Source organism: Lithobates pipiens, unplaced genomic scaffold, assembly GCF_037356315.1.
Source record: "Lithobates pipiens isolate NorthernLeopardFrog02 unplaced genomic scaffold, aLitPip1_a1.2 Scaffold_22, whole genome shotgun sequence".
NCBI lineage: Eukaryota > Metazoa > Chordata > Amphibia > Anura > Ranidae > Lithobates > Lithobates pipiens.
The window spans coordinates 339,627,066-339,650,562 of NW_027507784.1; the positions used below are offsets into that span (position 1 = coordinate 339,627,066).

General features: G+C 44.3%; 1 protein-coding gene across 1 annotated transcript in view; it reads right to left on the minus strand.

Moving 5' to 3' along the window:
- The window catches only part of LOC143925088 (contactin-associated protein-like 5), a 613,155-nt gene that overhangs the window by 220,874 nt on the left and 368,784 nt on the right, over nt 1-23,497 (minus strand). Inside the window, exons 11-12 of the mRNA XM_077449678.1 lie at nt 19,634-19,740; nt 16,187-16,306 (exon numbers count right to left, since the gene is read on the minus strand). Coding sequence (XP_077305804.1) covers nt 16,187-16,306; nt 19,634-19,740 — 227 coding nt within the window. The remainder of the gene's footprint in view (nt 1-16,186; nt 16,307-19,633; nt 19,741-23,497) is intronic.

The window sequence follows — 23,497 nt, forward strand, 5'->3', positions numbered from 1 at the left end:
TACAGAAATATTGATAAAGCTAACAGCAGCAGGTTAATGGCCAGGTCATGTACAGACAGACAGATCTTAAACTGACTATATTGTCACCAGATGACCTATGTGAGGGATGCTCTAGCTTAGTGTCAGTGCTGACTGGTCTTGGTCTACAACTTGTGTTCTGTGTTTTGACCTGTGTCCTGAATATGGTCCCCTTTTTCAGCCTGGCTCTCTCTTGACCTGACTTTAGATCCTGCTCTGCACTGCTGCCTACTAGTTCCCGATTTTGGCTTCATCTGGGACTCTGCTTGTTACTGACCCTAGCTTCCTCTTTGACTTCGCTACTGTCTCTGATTCCACTTCATGCAATGCTACGGTCATCTATGTATATTCCTGTTGCCTGCCTACAAGGTTCACTTGTGGATTCCATCCTTGTGCTGTCAAATCCTTAACTGATTTTATGTGGCCATATGCTCTGATGGATTTTCCAGACTGACTTTCCCAATCTGAGGTTCTACCGTCAACATTTACCGGCACTCATGTTCCACCAGTCCCTTGGCCACTGTCCGACACACTTCCAGGGTTGCTTGGGTTGGAAACACAAGAGGAACCACCCTCATACTTTAAGTTTCCTATTAGGTATGTGACAAGTCACAAGCTTGAAGCTTTGGCCTTGTTTTAAAGTCAACTATTGAGTTCAGGTGTGCACGGTTGAACCTAAGCTGCAGTGCCAAGGAATAACTAGTAGATGGCAAATATTTAAGGCTGATTGACCACTCAAGGACCGAGACACATTTTGAGATTTTGGTGTTTACAAGTTTAGACCCCGAAAACATTATATATATATATTTTTCGAACACCCTAGAGAATAAAATGGCGGTCATTGCAATACTTTTTTTTTTACACCGTATTTCCACAGCATTTTGAAAAAAATTCGCTTTTTTGAATAAAAAAATAAGACAACAGTAAAGTTAGCCCAATTTTTTTTTATAATGTGAAAGATGATGTTACGCCAAGTAAATTGATACCCAACATGTCATGCTTTAAAATTGCGCCCGCGTCAAGCTTTTACCTTTAAAAATTTCCAGGCGATGTTTAAAACATTATACAGGTTGCATGTTTTGAGTTACAGAGGAGATCTAGGGCTAGAATTATTTTTCTCGCTCTACCGATCGTGGCGATACCTCACATGTGTGATTTGACCACCGTTTTCATATGCGGGCGCTACTCACGTATGCGTTCGCTTCCACGGCGAGCTCGTCAGGACTGGGTGTTTTTTAAAAAAAAAAGTTTTTCTTATTTATTTTATTTTATTTATTTTTACACCGTTTAAAAATTTTTTTTAATCTGGATCACTTTCATTCCTATTACAAGGAATGTAAACATCCTTTGTAATAGAAAAAAGAATGACAGGTCCTCTTAAATATGAGATCTGGGGACAAAAAGTCCTCAGATCTCATATTTGGACTTAAATGCAATAAAAAAATAAAAAAAATGACATTGAAAAAAATGTTCCTTTAAGAGGTATGGGCGGGAGTGATGTTTTGACGTCGCTTCCGCCCTCCTATGGTATAGATACGAGTGGGGGGCCATCTTAGCCTCACTCGTCTCCATACCCAGCAGTGTGCAGGACCCGATCGCCTCCGCCGCTACCGACGGGTCCGGTAAGTGGCGGAGGGCACAGGAGAGAGGCGGGGGGGTGGGTGGCACCTATCCCGCCGCCGACATCAGTGATCTCGCGGGGGAATCCGCCACAGAGACCACCATTATTGTAAACACGACCGCCTCCTGTAAAGATGGATATCTCGGTTGTGGCAGCTGCTGCCGTTACCGAGACATCCCTCTTCAAAGTGCCGACATATATGTACAGGAGGCGGTCGGTAAACGGTTAAGACGTCACTCCCGCCCTGCTATGGTATGGAGACGGGTGGGGGCCATCTTCCCCTTACTCGTCTCCATCCCCGGCCAACAGACAGGTCCCGATCGACTCGACCGGAGTCATCGGCAGCGGCGGAGGGCGTGGGAGAGCGGCGGGTGGCACCTCTCCCACCGCCGATAACGGTGATCTCACTGAGAATCTGCCACAGAGACCACCATCATCATAAAGAGGACCGGCTTCCGAAGAGATGGATACCTTGGTTGTGGCAGCAGCTGCTGCCGTTACCAAGATATCCCTCTTTAAGGTGCCGACGTATATGTACAGGAGCCGATCGGCAAGTGGTTAAGCCCTGATTAGGTACTGATGAGTTGTGTTTAAATAGTTCATATTGGCAATGGTGTCTGTAACCGCTAGCAAAGGAAAGGGTTGCTTTAAGTATTTTATTATTATTATTTTTTTAATTTTCTTTTGTTCATTAAAATAAACATTCATTATCTCCTGACTAAAGTATACGGAGAAGTATTAAACTCACACCTTTTCTCTTCTTTTCTAATAGTTTCTTTGTTGCCGGCTCAGTTTGTCAGCTGCAGGACTAATTGGACAAGCAGTTATCTGGAGATTGTGGTTGTGTGTATGTGTGAAGAAGTGTCGGGCTGGTTCCTTGTCATAACACGTTCTATAGAATGAGCAAGTTTACAGTTGTGACATTCCGCAATCTGCTCACCTTACCCACCAATTACAGGAATCTCATTCCTTCCTTTCAAAGAATTACATCTCTGACGGGTGGAATTAGATAAGCTCAAACACCGGAGAACATATGGAATGTTCCAGTTCATTCAATGTCTTTCATCATCCATATTTCATATTATTGAAATCGCAAGTCCAAGAAAACAGCCAAGGTAACAGTTTTATATATATATATATATATATATATATATGATCGTGTTGATACCCATCAAGCAGTTTGTAATTGTACATCGCCGATCATTCCTATGTTTCAACACAGCCGGGGTCATCTTGGTCAAGGATCTGTACTCAGTCTATGACTGTCACTTCTTGGATGTGTATGGAGGAGCACCAGGTACAAAGGCCCATCCCACTTGAAGGACTTTTTGGAACATTTAATGGTTACCCACTTCAGCCCCGGACCATTTGGCTGGCCAAAGACCAGAGCACTTTTTGCGATTCGGCTCTTCATCGTTTTTACTGAAAATTGCACGGTTGTGCGACGTGGCTCCCAAACAAAATTGACGTCCTTTTTCCCCACAAATAGAGCTTTTCTTTGGTGGTATTTGATCACCTCTGTGGTTTTTATTTTTATATATATATATATATATATATATATATATATATATATATATATATATATACATATATAATATATATATATATATATACATATATATATTATAAAATAAAAACCACAGCGGTGATCAAATACCACCAAAGGAAAGCTCTATTTGTGGGGATATATATATATATATATATACACATATATAAACAAAAAATAGCGACAATTTAGAAAAAAAAAACAAATTTTTTTTTTTTTTTTTTTTAGGGCTTTGGAAATTAACCACTTCCCGCCCAAGGCCGTCACATGACGTCCTGGACTTTCAGTGGGAATATGTGAATGATGCCTGTGGCTGCCACAGGCATCATTCAGATATCCTTGTTTTCAGCCGGTGATTCTGTGCACCATAAGCCCTTGTACACACGGTCGGAGAATCCGTCGGAATGCGTCTTATCGGACCGCGTCGTCGGATAATCCGACTGTGTGTGGTCTGCATCGGACTGTTTGCGTCGGAATATCCGTCGGACCAAATTTTCCAACTTGCTGTAAATATTTTCCGACAAACTGGTCCGATCGGACATACTCCGATCATGTGTAGAGAATTTCGATCGGACAAAGTGCCACGCATGCTCAGATCAAATTCCTACATCAAAGCTATTGGCTACTAGCCTGAACGTAGTCCCATCGTAACGAAATGACGTCATCACGTTCTGAAAGATCGGATTTTTCGACAACTTTGTCCGACCGTGTGTATGCAACAGTTTCGGACAAAATCCGACGGTCAAAATCCGACGGACAAAATCCAACGGATTTGGTTGTCGAAATGTCCGACCGTGTGTACAGGGGCTAAGAATGATCATAGCGGCAGTTCTTACAGGCAACAGAAGGGAACATCCCCCCCCCCTTCTGCTGCCATCCAGTGCTTCTCCGGGCTCTCCCGTGCCATCGGGGACCCGGAGAAAGAATCGCCCGGCGCCGGATGATGACGATAGAGATTTCTGGTGACCAGATGGTCACCAGTCATCTCTATGACCGTCGGATTCCCGGACGGTTCCCGGACATAAACAAAGCCGCGATCGTGGCTGTCAGCATGGGATTGGTGAAATTTTTTTCACGATCTCATGCTTTCCAGCCTGGAGATGTGGGGTCTTATTAACCCCACATCTCTCCATAAAGAGGACCTGTCATGAATGATTCCTATTACAAAGGATATTTACATTCCTTGTAATAGGAATAAAAGTGATCAAAAAAAAAAAAAAAAGTTGTAAAAATAAAGTAAAAAAAAAAAAAGTAAACTAAAAAATAAACTAAAAAATTAGTTTTTTAAAACGCCCCTGTCCCCGGTAGCTCGCGCTCAGAAGCGAACGCACACGTTAGTCCCGCCCACATATGTAAACGCCATTCAAACTACACATGTGAGGTATCGCCACGTGCGTTAGAGTGCAAGAAACAATTCTAGCTCTGTAACTCTCAATATGTAACCTGTAAAAAAATTTAAAGCGTCGCCTATGGAGATTTTTAAGTACTGAAGTTTGTGCGCAATTTTAAAGCGTGACATATTAGGTATCTATTTACTCGGCATAACATCATCTTTCAGGTTATATAAAAAAATTGGAGATCTGAGGACGTGGCCGATGGGAATGTTCTCCTGGTTCAGGAGGGCGGCCATAATAAAAATGAATATTCTCCCGAGAATATTATACATCCTGCAAACATTCCCCATTAAAATACTTCCGGCTTTCTCAGCCTCTTACCGAAAAATGTGCAACAACTTCCTTTGGGGCAAGGAACGGCCTAGGCTTAGTTTCGACAGACTGTCTCTACCAAAAGCAAAAGGGGGCATTGGCCTGCCTGACATCTCTAAATATCAATGGGCCTGCCAACTATCCAGAATAATAGACTGGAATGTCCATGCCCACACGAAGTCCTGGGTTACTATCGAAAATGCCTTCTCCCCAATACCCATTCACCAACTCCCCTGGATAGCTCCGGACAGGATCCCTCAAACCTGCACACAACACCCCCTAATAGGAAGCGCTCTACAAATCTTTCAAAAAGTATGTCGAACCCACCATATATCTTCCTCACATAGTCCATTGACGCCAATAAGGTATAACCCTATCCCACACCCACCTAACTGTCCCCGAGTCACCCCCATCAAATCATTCTCTGCAGCTATTACCTTTTGTACCACCACCCCCTCCCTTTAGAATGTAAGCTCTACGAGCCGGGCCCTCCTGTACCTTTTGTATTGTACTGTAATTGTGTTGTCCCCCCTATACATTGTAAAGTGCTGCATAAACTGTTGGCTCTATATAAATCGTGAATAATAATAATAATGATGAATAATAATAATAACCCAGAATTCCCTTCAGGACTTTCCGATGCGTTTCTGAGAGATACTTGGCCTGAACCCGAGGTACAGGCAGAACAATTCTTCTCAAGAGGCACATTCCTTCCTCTGACCGAAATGCCTACTCAAGCAACATGGAGACCATTCCCACAATGGTTGTACTTCCAAATTAGACATTACTTGAACCAACCACCCCACAGGGCTGATTACTCCAGAGATCGAACACCATTTGAAAATGCCTGCACTAGATCAGAACCACAAAGACACATGATCTCCGAAATGTATACCCTTTTATTGTCAGAGGGATCGGCACAGGAGACTTGACCTGTGGGAGCTACTGGGAGATAAGTGATCACTTGTAAATGCAGAAGCTGGACTTCAGTGTTACCAAGTGATAGTGGTGAGTAGGGAGCAGAAGACCTGAGCCTAGTTCCTGCTGAAAAAAGTCTTGATTCTTCTAGCTATTTTTGGTAATAAAAAAAATCGCAATAAGCGTTTATTGATTGGTTTGCACAAAAGTTATAGCGTCTACAAAATAGGGGATAGATTTATGGCATTTTTTTTGATAATTAATTTTTTTAACTAGTAATGGCGGCGATCAGTAATTTTTATCGTGACTGCGACATTATGGCGGACACATCGGACACTTTTGGTGCGATTTTGGGGCCATTCACATTTATACAGCGATCGGTGCAATTAAAAATGCATTGATTACTGTGTAAATGTGACCGGCAGTGAAGGGGTTAACCACTAGGTGGCGCCGTAGGGGTTAAATGTGTCCTAGGGAGTGATTCTAACTGTGGGGGGGAGGGGCTGTGTGTGACACGACACTGATCACCGCTCCAGTTTACAGGGAGCGGTGATCAGTGACAGTGTCATTAGGCAGAATGGGGAGATGCTTGTTTACATTAGCATCTCGCCGTTCTTCCTCACCGCGAGACGATCGTGGGTATCCCTGCGGACATCGATTCCGCGGGACCCGCGATCACATAAGCCGCCTCTTAAAATAAACTTTTATGTTAATCTGCCTGTATATGCCCTTTTTCGCAGTATATCTGCGTGAAGAGGTAGGGAAGCGGTTAAAAGCATCAGAGACAGCCAAAGCATTTCAGAGGAATCACAACAAAATGCACTAGGGCAGTGGTCATCAACCCTGTCCTCAGGGCCCACTAACAGGCCAGGTTTGCCAGATAACTAAAATACATCACAGGTGATATCATTTTCTGCTCAGTGATTGCAGTGTTCTAGTTTGCATCTCCCCAAGGTAATTCTTAAAACCTGGCCTGTTAGTGAGCCCTGAGGACAGGAGTTGATGACCACTGCCTGTGGTAAGGCTCGATGAAGACTAACGTCTCCTGACAGCACTAAAGGCTACCATTGGGGCCATCAGGAGACGCTATCTGTGATTTTATTAACATTGATTGCTCAAGCTCTGAAGAAGGGTGAGGCTTTTTCCCACCAAATTCGTTGACTGTATTTGATGTCTTTAACCATTAAATGTTCCAAATAGGCCTTCAAGTGAGATTAACTTTTGTACCAGGGGCTCCTTCATACACATCCAAGAATTTGACATCTGGTGAGTGCTTCTTTTGTGGCTATCAGAGAGGTAGAGAACAGGTTTTTCCTAGGAACTCCCAGGACCTGGGTCTGAACCTTCAACCTCTCCTATGTCTGGTGGAGTCTCTACTTGCTGAGCCCCCTGACATGTTGGACAGTATTCTGTCTGAACCTTTGGATAATCTTGCCTCATACACACCCAAGAATTTACCATATGGTGAGTGCTTCCTTTGTGGCTATCAGAACAGATTCCTCCTACGCTATTGCCAGGACCTGGGTCTGAACCTTCAGCCTCTCCTATGTCTGGTGGAGTCTCTACTTGCTGAGCCACCTGAGATGTTGGACAGTATTCTGTCTGAACCTTTGGATAATCTTGCCTCATACACATCCAAGAATTTACCATCTGGTGAGTGCTTCCTTTTTGGCTGTCAAAGAGGTAGAGAACAGGTTCCACCTACACTACTGTCAGGACCTGGGTCTGAACCTTCAACCTCTCTTATGTCTGGTGGAGTCTCTACTTGCTGAGCCACCTGAGATGTTGGACAGTATTCTGTCTGAACCTTTGGATAATCTTGCCTTGTTCCTTCTTTTTCTTGGGAACCCTTGAACTCTTTGCTGTCAACATGAACTTCCTCCATGTCTTTGCACTTCCTGTTTGCAGGAATTATTGTGCTCTCTCCAGCCAATATCTAAAAAATATACTATATTTATATTGTTCCAAGCTAGACCAATGTAACTTGGCCATACCTGGAATTCTTTGTTTACTTTATCATCAAATGTTTGTTTCATACTTATTATGTTGATCGGCAGCCATATGAGTGCCATCTGCTATCTTTGATCAGAGCAAGGCTAATCCAAATTATTAATTCTCAAAGTGATTGGTAAGGTGTCATCCATCAGGCTGGTGATTTATGGAACATTATTTCCTGACCCCCAAGTATTGTATATTATGGGATGCTTTCATCATCTAGCTGATTATTTTGATCTTTTCTGCAGACACGTGGGGCTCAGTCGCCACCTGTCCGAAATTTGTCAAAGTCTAAATATCACACTTTGCCGAAACCCTGCATAACCAAAAGTCGTTATAGAAATCCAACGAAATGCAGAACACCACCTGAGGCTATTAATCACGGTAGACTGGCAAGCCACATATCCAAAACAATCACGATATAGATCTCTGAGGATCAACCAAACAGTACTGTGTAAATCAAAGTTAATAACGTGCAGACACAAATACTATGTTGCTAGCCCCCTCCCGGCAAATGTCTCATAGATGCTTTTGCTATAATGCTGTCACCTTAAGCGTTAGAACACTTCAACGTGATTTAGGATGTTCACCTACTCCTGACCTGTATCTTCTGCAGATTATTTGCTTAATTTTAAATTCCACTGCCTCCAGTTATTCCCCTAGTTTATTCGGCGTGTGTGTCTCTCTGGTGTCATGTACCAGGTGATGCGTTGGCCCGTATTCCTGTTTTGCTGTGTGTGTTTTCCAACCATTGATAGCTCTGCAAACTATCAGCTTGGGCTCATAAAACTTTGAAATTAGCTGAGCAAAGGAGCTACAGCTCGATGCAACTCTTCAGCAGTCAACAAGGCAAGCGGTGAATGCTTACGTGGCCACCTGGGCATTGCGTAAGCGGGATGACCCACTGAACAAAATGAAAGATGTGGCAAATAAGACTCAAAAAAATGGACTAACTGCGTTTGTGTTAAAGGATAAGTAGGCTTTTAAAATGTTTATTTGTGCCCCCCCCCGCCCCCATCCCCACATCCTCCATTTAACCAAAATCATCCACCGCTAGGTAACGTGAAGGGTAGAAAAGCTCATTGGTGGTCCCAGCAGTAGAGGCTCCGGTTGTCATCTGTTTAAGGATAGGACGGAGTCATCGGGTTCAATGAATATCCAAACACTTAAGCCACGCACACACGATCTGATTTTCCGCACACAGAACCTCAGACTTTTTTTCCGAAGGCGTGTGCTTGGATTTTGTCTTGCATACAAACGGCAAGGAATCGTCGGCCAACAAACACGAACGTAGTGACGTGCTACATGTTTACGTGGCCACCTGGGCATTGCGTAAGCAGGATGACCCACTGAACAAAATGAAAGATGTGGCAAATAAGACTCGAAAAAAATAGACTAACTGCTTTTGTGTTAAAGGATAAGTAGGCTTTTAAAATGTTTATTTGTGCCCCCCCCCCCCCCACATCCCCACATCCTCCATTTAACCAAAATCATCCACCGCTAGGTAACGTGAAGGGTAGAAAAGCTCATTGGTGGTCCCAGCAGTAGAGGCTCCGGTTGTCGGCTGTTTAAGGATAGGACGGAGTCACCGGGTTCAATGAATATCCAAACACTTAAGCCACGTACACACGATCTGATTTTCTGCAGACAGAACCTCTGACTTTTGTACGAAGGCGTGTGTCTGGATTTTGTCTTGCATACAAACGGCAAGGAATCGTCAGCCAACAAACACAAACGTAGTGACGTGCTACATGTTTTTTTTTTTCAGTTCTTTAGCGCCACCCTTTGGGCTCCTTCTGCTAATTTCATGTTAGTAGAAGTTTGGTGAGTGTTGATTCGCACTTTTCATTTCGTTCTTTTCAGTTTGCGCTTTTCAGTTCGTTTCTGAACGGCCGTTCGTCAACCAGACATGTTGTGGAATCGGAGGAGATAACGTGTTATTTATTATCGGCCTTGGAGTTATTGCTTTGACCCAAGTCCAGTCCAGGAACAGGAGGAGGAGGATTTCTTGGACCAAAAATGGGTTTCTTTATTAATCGTGACCAATTATGTCATATGCCTTTGCTGTGGGAGCTCCAGGAGAATAATCCAGATAATTTTTCGGAATTATCTCCGGATGACGGACCCCTGCTTTCACCAACTCTTGGCATTGTTGACCCCCTATATTAAGAATCAGGACACATGCATGAGGCTTTTATTTAATTTTTTGGTTGAATAATGATTTGATTTGTTATATTTTCTATATTTTTGGATGCACAGAATGCACTTTTTGGTTAAGTTCTATTGGCAGATAGCATGTCTAATTTTATTTGTTTTCTTTTTTTAATGCACAATAAAAAAAGTCCTGGAGAATAATACTTGGCTATGTGTTTTACGTCAAATGACAGTTTGGGAGTAGGCAGTTAGACTTATTAAAAAATACAATATAAAATTGACAAGGGACACCAACATAGTTGTATCTTTAATCTTAAAAACAACGGGATAATACGTTGTGGTAACTTGCACCAAAAAAAAAAAGCATAATAATATTATTCTTAATATCAGTAGAAAAAAAAGCCTTTGAAAATGTGTTTGAAATATCTCCATCAGTATCACCAGCAAAGCAGCTTCATTATTATCCCAATAAAGAAGAAGAGAATTGTGCGCTGCATTTCCAGATTTCATAATTTGCCGCGTCACCAATGTTAATTCTCCATTATGAACGCTAGTTTACAAGACCGATCACTTCCGGCTCGTCCTTGCTTCCGAGCATGCGTGTTTGTACTTTGGACTTTTGTCCGAAGGACTTGTGTACACACGCTCGGAAAATCCGACAACAGGCATTTGTCCGCCGAAAATTTTTAAAACCTGCCGTCCAAGATTTGTCCGCGGAAAATCTGACAACAATTGTCCGATGGAGAGTACGCACGGTCGGATTTACCGCCAACAGCCTGACACCGCATAATTTCCCGTTGGAAAATCTGATCGTGTGTACGCGGCTTAAGTTTCACTTCATTACAGGTGAAATAAAGTGTCTCGATGTTCAATAAACCAGATGACTTTGTCCTATCCTAGACACATAAAATTGGGCACCAATTGGACCACCATGAAGCAAAAATAGTAGCCGGCAACTTCAACATACACTATATTATCAAAAGTATTGGGACACCTGCCTTTACACAAACATGAACTTTAATGGCATCCCAGTCTTATGCCGCGTACACACGAGCGGACTTTTCAACATCCAAAGTCCGAAGGACCGAGTCCGTCAGACTATCCGATCGTGTGTGGGCTGCAACGGACTTTTGATTCGCCAAAGTCTGACGGACTTTAGAAATGAAGCATGCTTCAAATTTTCCCGAAGGAACTCCGCCGGACCCGGTCCCCTTCGAAAACTCCGCTCGTGTGTATGCTACTCCGACGGACTAAAACCGACGCTAGGGCAGCTATTGGCTACTGGCTATGAACTTCCTTATTCGAGTCGGGTCGTACGTCATCACGTTCGAATCCGTCGGAGTTTAGTGTGATCGTGTGTGGCCAAGTCCGTTCGGCCGAAAAGTCTGTCAGAACTCCGTCGGAACTCCGGCGGAACTCCTTTGGAAGTCTGTCGGACATAAGTCCTCTCGTGTGTACGGGGCTTTAGTCCGTAGGTTTCAATATTGAGTTAGCCCATAATTTGCAGTTATAACAGCTTCAACTCTTCTCGTCCTCAAGGTTTAGGAGTGTGTCTATGGGAATTTTTGACCATTCTTCCACAAGCGCATTTGTGAGGTCAGGCACTGATGTGGGCGAGAAGGCCTGGCTCACAGTCTCCGCTCTAATTCATCCCAAAGGTGTTCTCAGGTTGAGGTCAGGACTGTGCAGGCCAGTCCCGTTCCTCCACCCCAAACTCGCTCATTCGTGTCTTAATGGACCTTGCTTTGTACACTGGTGAGCAGTCATGTTGGAACGGGAAGGGGCTGTCCCCAAACTGTTCCCACAAAGTTGGGAGCATGAAATTGTCCAAAATGTCTTGGTATGCTGACGCCTTAAGAGTTCCCTTCCCAAGCCCAACCCCTGAAAAACAACCCCACACCATAATCCCCCCTCCACCAAATGATTTGGACCAGCGCCCAAAGCAAGGTCCATAAAGACACGGGTGAGCGAGTTTGGGGTGGAGGAAGTTGACTGGCCTGCACAGAGTCCTGACCTCAACCTGATAGAACACCTTTGGGATGAATTAGTATAAAATTAAATCTTATACATAAGCGGTGAGCACGTAGATCTTTTCTTTCTACCCATGACCTGGCGTCCTTGCTGAGATCCAAGGAGACATGAGAGAAGTTTATGGTCCGTGTTAACCCTTTTGATACCCGCTTGCATGACCACCTGTTTGCACAGGGGTCCATGCCATAAGGTGAGCGTGATTAGATAGACCGGAGGTGGAGGGATTGTCTCACTACTGTGGGAAAAAAATTACTTATGTCAGTGCTACAGTTTGACTAAACTATTAAACTATTTTATTCCTTGTGAATTCCTTGTGGCTTCACAGCCGGCTTCTCACTGCACATGTGCGAGCTTGCGATTGGCCCTGCAGCCTGCTGGGACCTCTCAGATAGCAAGAAATTGTGCTGCAAGTTTGGAAAGAACTTGCTAAGCTATTGCTAGACTTCCCAGGCTTCACAAGGTTGTTGCATAGCTGCAGCAAGTCAGCATTGCATGACTCCAGATCTACTTCCTTTGCAAACATTCTGCAGGTCTGTTGCAAGTTCTGGTTCAGTTATGTTGTGCGATAGTCCTCCCACCACAGGGGGGCACTGTGGCGGAATTTTCATATTGTAGACTTGCAGAGCTCTTGTTGTAGACTTACCACTGAAACTTTACTCTTGCTATGCAAATTTGCTACAAATTTTGAAAAATATCAACTAGAACTTGTGTTTCAAGTGCTCTGCACGTGTACAACCTGCCAGTGAAAATGTGCAGCAAGTGCAGTGGCAGCCCATTCCATAGAGGGTGCATGGGTGCCACCTCCCCTATCCATGCGGGGTGGGTGTTTTTTTTATTGAAGCACCAGAGGTTCTAATAGGCTTCAAACATGGCCTCGGAGTGAAGAGCGCAACGCTCCGAGCCCACCCAGTTGTGTGACCATAGCACCATCACCCAGTTGTGTGACCATAGCACCATCACCCAGTTGTGTGACCACAGCACCGTCACCCAGTTGTGTGACCATAGCACCGTCACCCAGTTGTGTGACCACAGCACCATCACCCAGTTGTGTGACCACAGCACCATCACCCAGTTGTGTGACCACAGCACCATCACCCAGTTGTGTGACCACAGCACCATCACCCTGTTGTGTGACCATAGCACCATCACCCAGTTGTGTGACCACAGCACCATCACCCAGTTGTGTGACCACAGCACCATCACCCAGTTGTGTGACCACAGCACCATCACCCAGTTGTGTGACCACAGCACCATCACCCAGTTGTCTGACCACAGCACCATCACCCAGTTGTCTGACCACAGCACCATCACCCAGTTGTCTGACCACAGCACCATCACCCAGTTGTGTGATCACAGCACCATCACCCAGTTGTGTGACCATAGCACCATCACCCAGTTGTGTGACCATAGCACCATCACCCAGTTGTGTGACCACAGCACCATCACCCAGTTGTGTGACCATAGCACCGTCACCCAGTTGTGTGACCACAGCACCATCACCCAGTTGTGTGACCATAGCACCATCACCCAGTTGTGTGACCACAGCACCGTCACCCAGTTGTGTGACCACAGCATCATCACCCAGTTGTGTGACCACAGCATCATCACCCAGTTGTGTGACCACAGCACCATCACCCAGTTGTGTGATCACAGCACCATCACCCTGTTGTGTGACCATAGCACCATCACCCAGTTGTGTGACCACAGCACCATCACCCAGTTGTGTGACCACAGCACCATCACCCAGTTGTGTGACCACAGCACCATCACCCAGTTGTCTGACCACAGCACCATCACCCAGTTGTGTGACCACAGCACCATCACCCAGTTGTGTGATCACAGCACCATCACCCTGTTGTGTGACCATAGCACCATCACCCAGTTGTGTGACCACAGCACCATCACCCAGTTGTGTGACCACAGCACCATCACCCAGTTGTGTGACCACAGCACCATCACCCAGTTGTCTGACCACAGCACCATCACCCAGTTGTGTGACCACAGCACCATCACCCAGTTGTCTGACCACAGCACCATCACCCAGTTGTGTGACCACAGCACCATCACCCAGTTGTCTGACCACAGCACCATCACCCAGTTGTGTGACCATAGCACCATCACCCAGTTGTGTGATCACAGCACCATCACCCAGTTGTGTGACCACAGCACCATCACCCAGTTGTCTGACCACAGCACCATCACCCAGTTGTGTGACCACAGCACCATCACCCAGTTGTGTGACCACAGCACCATCACCCAGTTGTGTGACCACAGCACCGTCACCCAGTTGTGTGACCATAGCACCGTCACCCAGTTGTGTGACCACAGCACCGTCACCCAGTTGTGTGACCACAGCACCGTCACCCAGTTGTGTGACCACAGCACCATCACCCAGTTGTGTGATCACAGCACCATCACCCAGTTGTGTGACCATAGCACCATCACCCAGTTGTGTGACCATAGCACCATCACCCAGTTGTGTGACCACAGCACCATCACCCAGTTGTGTGACCATAGCACCATCACCCAGTTGTGTGACCACAGCACCATCACCCAGTTGTGTGAGCACAGCACCATCACCCAGTTGTGTGACCATAGCACCATCACCCAGATGTGTGACCACAGCACCATCACCCAGTTGTGTGAGCACAGCACTATCACCCAGTTGTGTGACCATAGCACCATCACCCAGTTGTGTGACCACAGCACCATCACCCAGATGTGTGACCACAGCACCATCACCCAGTTGTGTGACCATAGCACCATCACCTAGTTGTGTGACCATAGCACCATCACCTAGTTGTGTGACCACAGCACCATCTCCCAGTTGTGAGACCATAGCACCATCACCCAGTTGTGTGACCATAGCACCATCACCTAGTTGTGTGACCATAGCAAATTAATTTTCGCTATTATCACACTAAAGTTCCCCGCCAATCCGGAGACAGATCTGTGAGACCTGTTTCCCGATTGGCCAAAGCGTCAGGCGATCCTATTGGATGCCTAGCGCTTTGGCGTAAGAGGAGACACATGGCGGAGGAAGCCGGAGGAGTGGACACCGGAGCCGCCGCGGCCACTGCCCTCACTCCAGGAGAGGAGAGGACACCACAGCCCCGCCACACAAGTGGGTAAGTAGTGGAGCACTCACAGTGGGAGGGGGAGTGGGTTCTGTTTTAGGGTCCGGTGCTGCCTGGGGGGGGGGATTTTGGGTGTTTTTTCATTTGCTGCCCCTCCCAAAAGAAGAACCCACCAGCAGCCACTGGTTAACAGACATTCAATTCAACACAGTTGCAAATGTGTGGCAAGTTATCCTTGCTATCTGAGCTTTGATGTGCTCCAGAAGGTTGTAGGCAGGGAGGGAGGAGAGCTTCTGATGAAATCACCTAGGCGACACCACCAGGAGTGGGTACCTGTCAAAACCAGTGGGTACCCCACCAAAAAAAAAAAGTTACAGAAAAATAAGGGTGGGGGCCATAAAGTGTAGCTTTCCCTTCAGGGTGAGGTTCCACTTTAAGGTACGTTTTGACCCTGTTCATGAAGGGGTTATAGGGGCACCAGGGTTGGGCAGGAAGGGGTTTATTCAGCAGTAGTTTGAGGCTACACACCCCATCAGTTGGCGGCTTTGAGGCCAGCTCATATGGTATTCAGTTGCTTTCTAAAGGCAGAACTTCTCTTTTAAATAGGCTCCACAAAACACGAAGCTGGAGGCTGCCAATGATCAGGAGCGGGCACGTGTACGGCTCACACAGCGAGAACCACTAAAATAAGAGAATTTTCCGGCGCGCTCAGAAATTAAACTGTATATTATGTGCGAGCAATTTGCAATCAGCTGTCCGCTTCGGTGACTCCTGCTGCAAGGCTTCAAATGGTCTCTGCTGGTCTTTAATGGTGGACACCAGCTGCCGTATCATCTGCCTGCCGCGTTCATCACAACAGCTCCTTTCAAAGAGGAAGGCCGTTCTCTCGCGCCGGCTAATCTCGGGCGCAGGTGACGATGGTTAAAATTTGAAGCAGCAGACTCCATTAGGAGGTTGAAGGCAGACCGCGCTCCTCGCACCGAGTCGGAGCAAAAATTGGGCTCCCGCTGCTCGGGAACGGCTTGATGTCTCTGCTAATCCGCTCTAGAAGGGGGGGGGGAACAGCGGTGAAATATTTAAGGGCGGCGTTAAATATGAATGAAGAGGCGGCATGGCTTACCGGTTAGATTGCAGTAGACGCGCACGGGGCCGAGAGGCCCGCTGCCATCCGAGTCGATGTAGTAGTAGTCGGACGGGTAGCCCTTGTGCTTGTAGGCCTCACACGATTGTTCATACAGAGCTGAAAAATTGGAAAATAATTCAGTGAGTTGGAATAATTGGAACTCTAAATATATTACATAGTTACATAGTAGAGGAGATTGAAAAAAGACACAAGTCCATCAAGCCCAACCTATGTGTGTGATTATATGTCAGTATTACATTGTATATCCCTGTATGTTGCGGTCGTTCAGATGCTTATCTAATAGTTTTTTTAAACTATCGATGCCCCCCCGCTGAGACCACCGCCTGTGGAAGGGAATTCCACATCCTTGCCGCTCTTACAGTAAAGAACCCTCTACGTAGTTTAAGGTTAAACCTCTTTTCTTCTCATTCTAATGAGTGGCCACGAGTCTTGTTAACCACTTGTTGACCGCTGTCGGCAAATATACGTTGGCAGAATGGCACAGCTGGGCAAAGTAACGTACCCTTATGTTACTTTGAATTTCCTGCCATGCGCACGCCGGCTCCATGACCGCACCCACGGACTCGATTGCCGCGAGGATACCCGCGATCGTGTCACGGAGCTGAAGAACGGGGAGATGCCGATGTAAACAGCATCTCCCCGTTCTGCCTAATGACAGCACATCGATTGCCTGCTCCCTGTCATTGGGAGCAGCAATCAGTGTCACGCCACACACAGCCCCTCCCCCAGACAGTTAGAAACACTCCCCCAGGACGCACGTAACCCCTCCCCCCTAGTGGTTAAACCCCTTCACTGCCAGTGACATTTTTACAGTAATCAATTAAATTTTTTAGGATTGATCGCTGTATTAATGCCAATGGTCCCAAAAACGTGTCAAAATTGTCCGATGTATCCGCCATAATGTCACAGTCATGATAAAAATCACTGATCGCCGCCACTACTAGTAAAAAAAATTATTAATAAAAATGCCATAAAACTATTCCCTATTTTGTAGACGCTATAACTTTTGCGCAAACCAATCAATAAACGCTTATTGCGATTTTTTTTATGTTTGTTTTTTTTTACCAAAAATATGTAGAAGAATACATATCGGCCTAAACTGAGGAAAAAAAATGTTTTTTTATATATTTTTTGGGGATATTTATTATAGCAAAAAGTAAAAAATATTGCGTTTTTTTTTTCAAAATTGTCGCTCTTTTTTTGTTTATAGCGCAAAAAATAAATACCGCAGGGGTGATCAAATACCACCGAAAGAAAGCTCTATTTGTTGGAAAAAAAAGAACGTAAATTTTGTTGGGAGCCACATTGCATGACCGCGCAATTGTCAGTTAAAACTCCGCAGTACCAAATCGCAAAAAGTGATCTGGTCAGGAAGGGGGTAAATCCTTCCGGGGCTGAAGTGGTTAAACTCCCTTCCACAAAAAAAGTTTTCTCCCTATTGTGGGGTCATCAGTACGGTATTTATATATTGTGGGGTCACCAGTCCGGTATTTGTATATTGAAATCATATCCCCTCTCAAACATCTCTTCTCCAGAGAGAATAAGTTCAGTGCTCACAACCTTTCCTCATAACTAATATCCTCCAGACCCTTTATTAGCTTTGCTGCCCTTCTTTGTAGTCGCTCCATTTCCAGTACATCCTTCCTGAGGACTGGTGCCCAGAACTGGACAGCATACTCCAGGTGCGGCCGGACCAGAGTCTTGTATGGGGTGGCTGGGGGTAGCCCACTCATGCGCAATCCCCCCCCCCCCTTTGGCGGATGACGTTCCAGCGCCAGCATCTCCTGCCACCTCATACATGGCGTTGGGGGCGGAGCCTGCTGGAGCCCCCTGCGGGGGATATCAATGGGAGAGCACACGTGGCTTGTACTTTTTTATTTTTTATATATTTTTTTTTTTATTATTTCACTGTTTTACTTCACGTGGGACAGCTCATTTTGCTCTTGCAAGCTACTGATCCTACACAGATACCTTTCACACCAAGCACGCCAATGTGCCTGGCTATGTTTCTAATATTCACACTTTTTCACATATTCACTTTTCTTATAAGAATTGCTTTTTTTATATCCCTTTTCACATATCTGCAGTCTTGTACATACTCTTCCTTGGCCTCATTATCTGCCTTACCATTGCCACAGGTTGGTTTATACATGCTCTGCCCCCCACCCTTTTTTTGAAGCCAATTAGAGCTTTCGGCTCTAATCACATGCTTAAAAAAAAACAAAAAAAACATGGGAATCCATGCGTCTGGCTCACTGCATGTAAATTAGGGGCTGGGACCATGAAACAGGGGTGGCGCCCCTGCACCGCTTAATGGAGCGGCCGCCACTGGAAGGCAGCCCAACTGGGAACACTCAGTTCCAACAGCAGATAGTAAATAGAATGCAGTCGAACCATCAGTGTCTGTAGAGGGGAAGAATGCGGCCCAGTCATCTTGTGCCCAACAGGCATATATCTAGAGATATTGTGAGCCCTATGCATCAGGAACCTTTCCCTACCACTAGTACTATCTGTACTAGGTGGAGTACCTGTCCCTACTCTAGAAACTCGCAAATGTGTACCAAACCGGGCCTGAAATGGGTTCTGCCTGACCCAAGATGGCTGCCAGAGTTACATTGGGAGGCAGCGCATCCAATTGGATGCTTCCCCAGTGACCCAGGAAACCATAGAGGAACTATGTTCCTCTTGACTTGGTCTTCAACTGCAGAGCCATTGCAGAAGAAAGCCACCTGCAGTGGAGAAAGTAGACTGCACTTGTCTACAGGCAACTGTATTTGCATGCACACCACCTCAGATAACACCCACATGTGATGCCGAGCCAGAGACAGTCAGGCTGGGGAGGAAAGAGCTACAGGAAATTATGATGGATAGCCTCCAGTCAGGAAATGTAGCAGGCTCTATCTGACTTCTGATGTGAGAGAGAAGCTATGAAAGATATGAGAAGCTCACAGTATGCACGACTGAAGGGGAAGCTGGAGGTCAGATTTTAAATTGTCATACCCAGGGTCCAGCTTTTAAAAATGTGCATAGTTTTAGTTAGATGCATGGCTACGCGTTTCATTAAAACAACATCTGTAGCTTTTAGTAACGCCACCCCCTATCGATCATCAGTCAGTTTATCAGTTCATTCTCTATAGAGTCTGAATGAAAAGCTCGGAGGAGATTCTTTTTTAGTTAGTCCTCTGGATTAGCAATGCATGATCTAGCATTTGGCCGTGGCGTTTGCCAAGTTTGTCCTAGTCACAGTTTAGCCGCTAATCTTTCCCCCACGTGGCCCTCTTTCCTGCAAAATAACAGATGGACGATGGCGGCAGCCAATTGTTTCATTACCAGCTTTGGCTCTCAAAAAAAAAAAAATTAAAACCAAAAAAAAAGTTTAAAATACACCTTTATTAAGAGAGACAGGGAAAGAAGTGTACTTACAGCTATGGCAAGTGGCGTCGGCGTAGCCGGTGTCCCCGCAGTCGCAGTGGAAGGCGCTCCAAGTCTGTGAGCACGCTCCTCCGTGTTCGCAGTAATTTGGCAGGCATCTGTTGGAAACAAAAAATAAAAAATAAGTCCACAGAGTCTGGTTGGTGAGTGTCACCGGGAAGCAGCTGAATGCAAAAAAAATAAATAAAATACTTTCCAAACGAGGACGACAGTTAATTAGCTGTGGAGAGACGGAACGAGATCTGAGCAAATCAATAATTTCAAATGCCGGATACTCTTGAAATTGATGAACCAGATACAGCAAATTACTAAACAAAAGTCAACCGCTCTCACAAAAGACGCTCGCTTTACACTCAATTACAAACTGCGCTTTTTCTACTTTTTTTTTTCTTGGCGGAATATCAGCCTGCAGAGAGAACCCACTGGAAGCGCGGAATGATTTTAATAGAAATCTGCATAACAAAAGGAATGTGTGAATACATGTATTTTAATCAGCGCCGGCTTATTTAACTCCAAGAGCTGATAGACTCCGGCAGTCAATTATTTTCCGAAGCTTTCATTAGACAAACGAGGCATTCCCGTGATTTACAGTAAAAGTCTGAGGATTGGACACCGTGTGACAAGAATGGATATTATAGATCACACAACGAATTCTCTACAATAGATAGACAGAAAAGGAAGACGGAGTCCTGACTGTACATACACTTCAGGATCTGGGGCAGATAATAATTAGAGAACGTGGCTGGCTATTAGACATGCGCATTCGTTTTCGTCCGAATGCATTTACCTCAGAATTTCGGGTATTTCCGTTATCGTTTTAACAAACGATAACGAACACGCAGAATCCGAAAACCGAAAGAGTCGACATAAACAAGTGCTTTATTTTCGTTGCGACAACAGTTCGATATAGATAGGAGATTCGACAAGACGCTGACAATAGCGTTCTGTGCACATCGTACCTGTGCTCGAATGTGCCTAACCTTAGCTCTATTAGTCCAAGATTATTCTAACATAGAGAGAAAAGATTTGACATAGAGAGAAAAGATTTGACATAGAGAGAAAAGATTCGACATAGAGAGAAAAGATTTTACATAGAGAGAAAAGATTCGACAGAGAGAAAAGATTTGACAGAGAGAGAAAAGATTTGACAGAGAGAGAAAAGATTCGACATAGAGAGAAAAGATTTGACATAGAGAGAAAAGATTCGACATAGAGAGAAAAGATTTGACATAGAGAGAAAAGATTTGACATAGAGAGAAAAGATTCGACATAGAGAGAAAAGATTCGACAGAGAGAAAAGATTTGACAGAGAGAGAAAAGATTCGACATAGAGAGAAAAGATTTGACATAGAGAGAAAAGATTTGACATAGAGAGAAAAGATTCGACAGAGAGAAAAGATTTGACAGAGAGAGAAAAGATTCGACATAGAGAGAAAAGATTCGACATAGAGAGAAAAGATTTGACATAGAGAGAAAAGATTCGACATAGAGAGAAAAGATTTGACATAGATAGAAAAGATTTGACATAGAGAGAAAGGATTCGACATTATAGAAACAATAGCAAAAAAGGTTGAGTGTGCCTAACCTAACTCTATTAGTCCAAGATTATTCTACATAGAGAGAAAAGATTTGACATAGAGAGAAAAGATTCGACATAGAGAGAAAAGATTCGACATTATAGAAACAATAGCAAAAAAGGTTGAATGTGCCTAACCTAACTCTATTAGTCCAAGATTATTCTACATAGAGAGAAAAGATTTGACATAGAGAGAAAAGATTCGACATTATAGAGACAATAGCAAAAAAGGTTGAGTGTGCCTAACCTAACTCTATTAGTCCAAGATTATTCTACATAGAGAGAAAAGATTTGACATAGATAGAAAAGATTTGACATAGAGAGAAAGGATTCGACATTATAGAAACAATAGCAAAAAAGGTTGAGTGTGCCTAACCTAACTCTATTAGTCCAAGATTATTCTACATAGAGAGAAAAGATTTGACATAGAGAGAAAGGATTTGACATAGAGAGAAAAGATTTGACATAGAGAGAAAAGATTCGACATAGAGAGAAAAGATTCAACATAGAGAGAAAAGATTCGACATTATAGAAACAATAGCAAAAAAGGTTGAATGTGCCTAACCTAACTCTATTAGTCCAAGATTATTCTACATAGAGAGAAAAGATTCGACATACAGAGAAAAGATTCGACATAGAGAAAAAAGATTCAACATAGAGAGAAAAGATTTGACATAGAAAGAAAAGATTCGACTAGAGAAAAGATTCAACTAGAGAAAAGATTTGACAGAGAGAGAAAAGATTTGACATTATAGAAACAATAGCAAAAAAGGTTGAATGTGCCTAACCTAACTCTATTAGTCCAAGATTATTCGACATACAGGGGGTCCCCAGGTTACAAACAAGATAGGGACTGTAGGTTTGTTCTTAAGTTGAATCTGTTTGTAAGTCAGAACAGGTACATTTTTTAAGTGTAGCTCCAGCCCAATTTTTAAGCTTTTTGGATAACATAGGGAAAGGTTATCACCCCTGTAACATTTGTTTAGCTGTCTGTGCCCTTGTACATGATAATTGGATTTTGAAAATTTTGGGCTGTTAGGGAAACGATTGGTGATAAAGCATCAGTGGAGACACCTTTTTCCCATATTAACCCTTACAGGAGAGAATTTCCCTTCCTAGAGGTAGATTTCCTTTTACTTCCTGTTATCTCCCTCCGTTTGTAAGTAGGAGTCGTTTGTAAGTAGGGGACCCCCTGTAGAGAAAAAAGATTCAAAATGAAGATTCGTCGACGCAGTCGTTACAAGCGGACATTGATGGTCAAATGCTCCGCCCATAGGCTATAGAAGAATTCTAATGTTGGTTGACTAGTAATAATAATGAATAAATATAAATATTACTAGCGTCATACAACATTAGAATTCTACTATAGCTTGTAGGCGGAACATTCGACCGGAAATGTACGATTTCGGCGTCGTACAGTTTAGCTGCTCCGTCAAATCTTCTTAGCCCTTGTACACACGGTCGGAGATTCCGACGGAATGTGTCCTATCGGACCGGTTTGTCGGATAATCCGACTGTCTGTGGTATGCATCGGACTGTTTCCGTCGGAATATCCGTTGGACCCAATTTTCCAACTTGTTGGAAATATTTTCCGACAAACTGGTCCAATAGGACATACTCCGATCATGTGTAGAGAATTTTGATCGGACAAAGTGCCACGCATGCTCAGATCAAATTCCTACATCAAAGCTATTGGCTACTAGCCTGAATGTAGTCCCATCGTAACGAAATTACGTCATCACGTTCTGAAAGATCGGATTTTTCGACAACTTAGTCCGACCGTGTGTATGCAACAGTTTCGGACAAGATCCGACTGACAAAATCCAATCCATTTTTTAACGAAACAAATTAAATAAAAACGAATTTCAGGAGTAACTAAATAAGTGTATTTTTCTGACGAAAACGAAATTTCCGAAACAAAATATTTCAGCGTTCACGTGTCTACTGGTTATAAGATCACATAGATACAGATGCTATAGAATAGTAGGGTGTTTCCTTTTTCCAAAGATGTGATTTTCATATGACTTTGCTTACGCCCTGAGTCTCAGTGATGTAAAAGATATATCTGCCAAATTTCAAGAAGATTGGATAATATTTAGGGGTTGCACACATTGATCACTTTTATCAAAGCAAAGTCTGTGGGCTTCACTTGATAAGAAGTCATATACAACAATTCTGGATGAAGAAAGTCCCGTTCAAGGCTTTCTAGAACAGTGATTCTCAACCAGGGGTCCTTCAAAGGTTGTTAGGGGTTCCTTCAGCATTGGTCAATTTCTGCC